The 8,222-nt window shown below is 28.8% G+C and overlaps 1 protein-coding gene across 1 annotated transcript in view; it reads left to right on the top strand.

Annotated features, from left to right (window-relative positions):
- Positions 1-358: 358 nt before the first annotated feature.
- LOC123007643 (chymotrypsin-like elastase family member 2A) overlaps positions 359-8,222 on the top strand; it is a 10,100-nt gene continuing 2,236 nt past the window's right edge. The window contains exons 1-3 of the mRNA XM_044403046.1: positions 359-511; positions 1,699-1,908; positions 2,139-2,320. Of these exons, the coding sequence (XP_044258981.1) occupies positions 1,699-1,908; positions 2,139-2,320 (392 nt within the window). The 5' untranslated portion in view covers positions 359-511. The remainder of the gene's footprint in view (positions 512-1,698; positions 1,909-2,138; positions 2,321-8,222) is intronic.

The following is an 8,222-nucleotide window of genomic DNA, read 5'->3' as shown; positions in this document are numbered from 1 at the left end:
TTTGAATCGATTTAGCTCAATTTTAAGTTGGAAATCAATTAAATTGCTTTATTAAAGCCTAAAATTAAGATTGAAGCAACTATACTAATAAAATACATTAGTTTTTAATTAATTCTGTATTAAAATCGAGCAAAATTGGATTGAATTTAGACAAAATTAAATCATCATTAAAATAATGGTTCACAAAGTACACTTTGGGTGTAGTTTGTTTCGTCTATTATATGTGAAAAAAGCATCAGAAATGCAGAAATAGTGCAGACAAGTTTTTATTCATAAATAAATGTTTATCATCTGATTCATAAAAATATTATGCGAGATTTAAAATCAACCTTGCGGCTATAATTCACATGGATTTTCCTTTAAACCAATTTCTCGTTCAAGAATGAACACAACATAAAAATTAACCTTGACAGTAAAATACCTGTTTTTCTGTGTGTTATCTTAGTGTAAAGACCAATACAGCGAGGAGTATCATTTATTCAGTGTTAATTCAAGTGACTCTAATCTCGTGGTAAGTGATTTAGTCAAAATTTAATAATTAACACATCTAAACCTGATTGAGGCCAATGTCACTGACTCTGCGACACTTTAATTAGTGTGTATGTATTTCGATTTAGGATAGATTTAATAAGTAATTTAGTAGGATCAAGTGGATCTAATGGAATTTGTGCAGAGTCGAGAAGCAAAGCAGATGATTTAAATGGCATTAGTGGCTATAATTGAATTTTGAAGCTTAGAAGGTTGAAGAGCAAGATAATAAACTGAATGATATTTTTCGATTTCTGAGATAACTTTATTGAAAACAACAACCAAGCGGTTCAGTTGGGGCAAAATAAAATCGGATAACAACACAAATTTCGGATTGTTAATTTTGGGATTTTAATATTTCATTTTTGCTTAAATATTCATTATCCCAAGTGTACAGAGACGAGCACTACTGCATTTTTCCCAACGAAAATAAATCTTGTCATGTAATTAGGTTTATTGATGCTCGCTAATCTCCCGAGATCAGAGAGCTTTTATCCAAACCAAACGTGCTTTGATGTCATTTGATAAAATTTCCTGCTGAAAAAAAGTTAAAAAACCAACACGCACTCCGTTATTCCGTGCAAGTTTTAAACGAATCGACATTACTATTTTGGTTTGGATGCAATCTTCCATCCCCACATGCTTCCAATAAACAGAAAATCGATAAATAGTTATTTGAAGGGAGCATTTTAACCGTCCAAGTTTCTTTCGGGATTTTACGATTATGACTGAGTTTTCGAACGTTTAATATGTTCTCCTGAAAAGCTCCTATTGACGCGACTCTTTCTCATTTCCGACTCCGGATTGATTGTAATTCTCTCGGATTACCGAGTGCGTTGACTAAATTCAGGTCGGGTTGAAAACTCGTGAAAATTGTCGAAAATCATTGATAAAGTTCAATGAAAAGTGTGACAGATAAAATGGGTTTTATTATTTGTAACAAGATTTAATTGCAAAACTTTTCTCTAGCTATAAAATGATTTGTTTCTCAGTGGGGCATCGATTCGTCTTGTTACAGCTGTGTCTATAGATTCACAGTAATCGTAATTGTGGGCAAAGTGAATTTTCTTGTTTAAATTGCTAACAAATATTTGTATTTCCGAGAACTTGGATTCGACTTTGTTTAACAATTTAGCAAGTCAGCTTTAATATTGCTAATTTTTTTTCCAGATGTCCATTTATCAGCTTTTGGTTGTTTCGTTGGCCTTTTTAGGATCGATTTTAGCTTTAAACTCGCCCTGTCCTGATCTCTTCCATTACGATTCTACAGATGAGCCGAATCAATGGAGTGGAACCGTGACGTTGCTGTCAGATGATGATCTTCAAGGCGTCTGGACTCGCCTTATCTTTGATGAAAAGTTAACAGAACTCGAACTTCATGTAAGTTTAACACGGATTTGCGACTTTAAAGCAGCTAAACTCAACACTTGCAAAATAAAAAACTCAGTTTGCAAACTAATGAGAGGATATTTGTTTTTATTGTTTACCAGTAGAGAGTGCTTGAGTTAATTAAAACTGGAGTTGGAGTATTTCAACATGACAGCCTGGCCTTTTCACACCACACCACAATGACATTTTTTTCAAAATAAGTGTTAACATTTGTGTTTTAGGACAATTTTGAAGTTGTGAGGGCTGATAACCATCGCGAATATTTAATTAAAAACAGAGATTTTGTGTTAAAAGCTGCAACACCAGTAGACGTCAAAATAACCGTTAAATACGAGGGTGATAAAATTCCTACCTTAATTGGCTATCGATTGAACGCCAAAATGGTCTGCCCTTCTTCGAATGTGTGAGTACATGTGATAATCATTACTAATAAAAGGCTTTATTAATTTTTTACACTTGTGAAAGTTTCTCTTTGATGACGGTTGTTTTTTGTTGCATGTGTATCTAAATGGTCATAAATCTTACAACTGTGTTATTAATGTTGTAATTGTGCAAAGGCACGGCACTATAACTTTGAGATAACTTCTGTTCAAGTAGTTAATTTCCACGTTCTAGAGTCCACTCAAAACAGATAAACGTACGTAAAGTGGATAATATGCAAATTTTGGATAAATATGCAAGAACGGTCTCTGTCCTAGAGAAGTTTATGGAATGGACAGAAGCTAACCCAATTATCTATCATTTGTATTTTGATGATTAATAAAAAACCATCGGTTTTTGGTATGACAGGTTGTAATACCTAAAATAAAATTTTCGCACATAAACAGAACCGAGAATCAAAATAGCACACATTTTCTGTCATTAGAGAAATATTTGGTAAAGAAATTAAATTGACAATCAGTTAATACCTCAGCAAAACAATAATATATTTATTATATATTTTGGAGATATTAATATAACCTCTCTTGACTAAGGGTGTATGAGCCGCCACTGTGACTGAAGCAAATATATGCTATCTGTAGTTACCTCTGCAATCATCTAAAAACAGTTTAATGGACATATTTGCAATACTTTTAAAAGATTGTTACCCAATAGATGTAGCTACAGCCAAAGGGAAACAATCCACAAATCATCAAATCCATTTTACTTATATTTCTCATAATAAATAAATTTATTTTCTAAAAATAAATTAAGTGTTATCACAAAAAAAAATTAAAAATTATAAATAACCTTAGTAATGGATTGATCTTTAGAATTATTTAAAGTATCTGCAAGAAGAAGTGTCGTAGTATTATCCTAAAATAAACATTTTATAGCACATTATTTTTTAGCTTAGAATTTAAAAAAAAACCTGATTGAAAATATTTTGGAAAATAATTGGTAGAACAAAATTTGTTATTGCTACGGAAATTAGCCATAAGACATTTACAAAGGTTGTAGATAAAAAAGATGCAGTAGGAATTTCGTAACTTTGAAAAATAAAAAAAATTCCAGTAGAAGTATTGAAAACATCTTTAAGAACTTTTATTAGAATCGCACTTTTAAAATTGTTTTTTATTGAATTGTAATTTTTGCGCAACATTGAGTGAATCTTGAAAAAATCATTTATTTTGCAATCTGGCAGTACATTCGTGTTTATTGATGCCAAATAATTATTAAATTCTTGATATGTCCGTTGTAGAATTATTAAGTAAGAAATTGCCAGTAGTTCGAAATGATAATACATACCGAACAAAGAATAATACACAAATGTACTTAATGCTACGTTCCAAAAATTAATACAATCCATTACACAACATGTAATGAATAAAATATATTTTATTGCTGTTAATCCCAAAATAACATTTCTAATGTTACTATAAAATGAAGGTCTAATGATGATCGATTTTTTCAAGTGTGTTTCCAATAATATTAATTCGACAAATATTTGAGAAAATTGTTTTCTTTTTCTATAACTTAGAACAACAATGTACAGGTTACTTGTAAATAAAGTTAATAATTGTGCAAAATCAATTCCACTGGTCATCACAAAACTTCCATGGTTGTTGCTCTTCATTCCATAAAAAAACATAATTGACAGAATTACGAGTCCAAGAGGATAAGTTTTTACATTCAAATTAACAATTTTTTGGTTTTGGGTGTCTACTTTGTAAACTGGCAGACCTGTGTATTTCCAAATTGTTAAAATTGGAGCAATAATTTGGCTTAAATTTTGAGGGTTAACCCACATTATTGTTAGTGTATTTTATGCATACAAAACCTTCATTTAATTATTCTACACTAATAAATTGTTTCGATTAAATGTCAAAAGGTGCTTAGATAAAAATGTAGATAATAGAATAGTTACAACAAAGTAGTAATAACATAAAAAATAACATAGAGTAAAAACATCGTTTAATTTTATTAAATAAACTACATGCGATTATGTTCATCTGTATTTACCTAAAGGGGATTAAAATTAAATTTCGTGTATAAACGCACAAATACATTTTTAAAAAAAGATTTTTTTTAATAATGAATACAATAATACAAAGATAAAAATACTACTTATGACTTATGACCTCATAGACTATTTTGATTTCGTGTTAAAGAAACATACTAATGCTACTAATTATAATTTTGTTTAAAACTCTTAGTGGTAATAAAAACATTTTAGTAAAATATTATTAATAATAGCTTAGCTATTTTCAATGTTTTTTTTATTTTCTTTTTAAAAACAAAAAAATTTCAAGGTAAAAAATAAACATTGCAGTAAGATATTATTAATAATAGCATTGCCCCTTTTTGTCCACTTTATAATATAAAGCTTAAAAAATTGTGTTACGAAATAACATTTATTTTTCTCTTGGCTGCTCAAACTGAACCAAATATACCACATATGTTGTCACACTTGCAACCATCTAAAAGAAATCATGTATTTAATATAAAAAACTACAATTTTAAGAAACTGTTACCCAAGTAATGTAAGTGCAGTCGTAAAAAAACAAGCCACAAATCGTTAAATTGATTTTGCTGGAAGCTGCTTTAAGAGTGAAAAACACCATTTGCTAAAAATTATTGTTAATTTAAATTGAGATAAAAAAATTCCAAATAACATTATTAAAACATTTAAGATGCACTCTGATATTTTGTAAAAGAGCTGCAATATGATGTTTTAAGAAGTTGTCCTAAAATACGATATTTGATATTTATTTTTATTGTATGTATTTGAAATAACCTGGTCAGAAATATCGTGAAAAATAACCGGAATCAGAAAATTTGTTAGTGCTACGGTAATTCCCCATATCACATTTGTGAATGAGGTAAACAAAAAATTTGTATTGGCAACTTTGTAAGTTTCTAGTGCGAAAAAAATACCAGTCGTAGTGTTAATAATATCTTTAAAAACTTTAACCACAATTATACTTTCAAATCCTTTTCTTATCACTATTAAGTTTTGCCGAAGGATTGAATACACTTTAAAAATTTCTTTAATCTCATAACTTGTCAAAACTTTGAATTTCAGCGATTTTAAGTAACTATTAATTTCTTTATATTGCCGTTTTAAAATAATTAAATAGGTAATTATAATAATATCTACGTGGAAATATATAGAAAGTAAAACATAATATAAGATCATATTTACTTCTTCGTTCACTAGATTAATACAATCTACCACACAACCAATGACAATTAAACCATATTTTGTCACTGAAATAATTACAACTACTTTTCGAATGTCAGCATAATATGAAATTCTTTTTTTCGTCAATTTTTCTATATGGGTTTCAGTTAAATCTAATTCGGTTAATATTCGAGAAAAGGATTTTCGTTTTCCATAACTTAAGACAATTGTACACGAATTGCTGATAAATAAAATCAACACTTGGAAAAAATTGATATTATTGTTTACTACCACATAGCTATCATCTGTGAATATATTTTTAACACTAACGAAAAGCACAAGTGATAAAATTAACAGTCCGAAAAAATATGTTTTTGTGTTCACACTAACAATTTTTTGATTTACTGTATCAAAGCGGTAAACTGGAAGTCCTGTGTATTTCCAAAGTGTTAAGATTGGAGAAACTACTTGGCCGAGGTTTTGTGACTTGGACCACATATTTTAAATTTAAATGATTTTGTTTACAATGCACTGTGACTAATGTAATTGACATCATACTTTAGTAAATTGTGTGCTGAAATTGATTAATTATTTCGATTACATGTAACACTTAGATTATCATGTAGATATTGTAACTTGCAATGAAATTAGATTGTTTACTATTATTCAGTACCTATGCGACAATGACAATAATAAGTATCAAAATTTTTAGTCAAAAATTACTCACTTTTGGAATTCTAACGTTGTGTTTTATGTCGTAATCCATTAAATCAGCGAAATTCGGGTGAAGTCGCATAGAAGTTAAATAAATCCTATGCAAATACTAGTCCGATATGCAAAATTAAACTCAACCTGTGCCGATTTAGAAACTTTCACCACATCCATCTATCATTTATGTACAGGGTGCTGTATTTTGGATGTCCGAATAGGGAATCTCCGAAACTAAGAGGTCTAGCCAAAAACGAGTAATACATTCTGGGGCTCATTTTTTGAGGAAATAATATTGGTTAAAACCCCATCCCGCTATCGTCTTTTGTTTTAGACTTATAGACAAAAATTGACATTTTAGCGAAATCTAAAAAAATTCATATCTTCGTTATTATAGAAGATACGGATTTGAAATAAAAACATTATTCAGGCACTTTTTACGTAGAATTTAATAATGTAGTTAACATTTTTTTTCAGTTGTTTGTTTAGCCGTAATAAAATGAACTTGTATTTTTTTTAAATGGGAATCATAGATGGCTATGTCATTTTTAAAAAGCTTGTTTTTTTCTTATCTAAAAAATATATATTTGTAACAAATTATTATAATACATTTTTAGCAAAAAATGATCTTTGATTTTTCTTTGCAGTTGGCCATGAAAAAATGTTGCGTCTTCAACTAAAAGGATTTAAACTATATTATTGAACCAGTGTCACTAATGAAAGAGTTATCTAAGTACTAAGTAATGAAAAAAAATGCAAAATAAATTTTAAATCAACTTATTGGCGACTAATAACATTTTCTTTGTTTTTAAACAAGTTAACATTACCATTATAACTTCTAGTGATACACAGAGTGTTGTAAAAAAAGCCTCTTTAATTCTTCAATAAAATATATTTTATTTGACACAAAAATGACGATATGGCTTTTCAAATACCCAAATTCCGTCTATGTGGAACGTTATCCTACCTCCATTAGATCATCAAAAAAATGTTTCTTCTAATTGTGTTAACTATTGACACATTTGTTTTTCTTATATTTGGATTTATTAAAAATATGTAACAATTTTGTTCTGAGGCGCTCGCAGATTTGTTAAATACATCATCCGTATCGTATTCTTTAAATTTTTATAATTTTATCTATTTTTTCATCAATTTTACAGTTCACAAAACTCTTATTGATTATTATTTACACATTTGGAGTGAAATAGTTTTTCCATGGCCAACTATTATCAAACAAAATATGTATTTCACTTTTTAAGTATAATTATAAAAAAATATTCTGTTACAAATTTATATTTTTTAGATCAGAAAAAAAAAGTTTTTCAAAATTGCCATAGCCGTCTATGATTTTTATTAAAAAAAATACAAGTTTATCTTATTATGGCTAAACCAATAATTGAAAAAAATTGTTAACTACATTATTAAATTTCTCGTAAAAAAGTGCCTGTATAATGTCTTTATTTCAAATTCGTATCTTCTATAATAACGAAGATATGAATTTTTTTTTAATTTCGCCAAAACGTCAACTTTTGTCTGTAAGTGGAAAACAAAAGACGATAGCGGGATGGGGTTTTACCCAATATTATTTTCCCAAAAAATGAGCCGCAGAATGTATCACTCATTTTTGGCAAAACCTTTTAGTTTCGGAGATTCCCTATTCGGACATCCAAAATGCAGCACCCTGTACAGTCGAACAAAGTGAAAATGACGCCTCAATAAACCACTCCCTGCTGTGGATGCCAACCTTTCTAACCGCAAGCAGGCAGAGTCGTAAATTATCGGATTGCAAACTAGACGGAGTTTCAAGATTAATTCTTTTAGGAGTCAATTTACAGGAAGCAAAATTATAATTTATTTTAAACTAATTGACATTGACAAATGTCAAGTTAAATAAATATGTAATTTTTTTTAATGAAAAATTTGACAAACTATTTCTTAAAGAAAATTATGCATTAATGATGACATTGATGAAAAAACAATCATTATTAATTTA

Source organism: Tribolium madens, unplaced genomic scaffold, assembly GCF_015345945.1.
Source record: "Tribolium madens isolate multiple individuals breed KSU strain unplaced genomic scaffold, Tmad_KSU_1.1 Scaffold_3;HRSCAF=73;Tcas5.2_LG2, whole genome shotgun sequence".
NCBI lineage: Eukaryota > Metazoa > Arthropoda > Insecta > Coleoptera > Tenebrionidae > Tribolium > Tribolium madens.
Note: the sequence above shows the minus strand (reverse complement) of the source record. Positions and strands in the feature narration are given on the sequence as shown.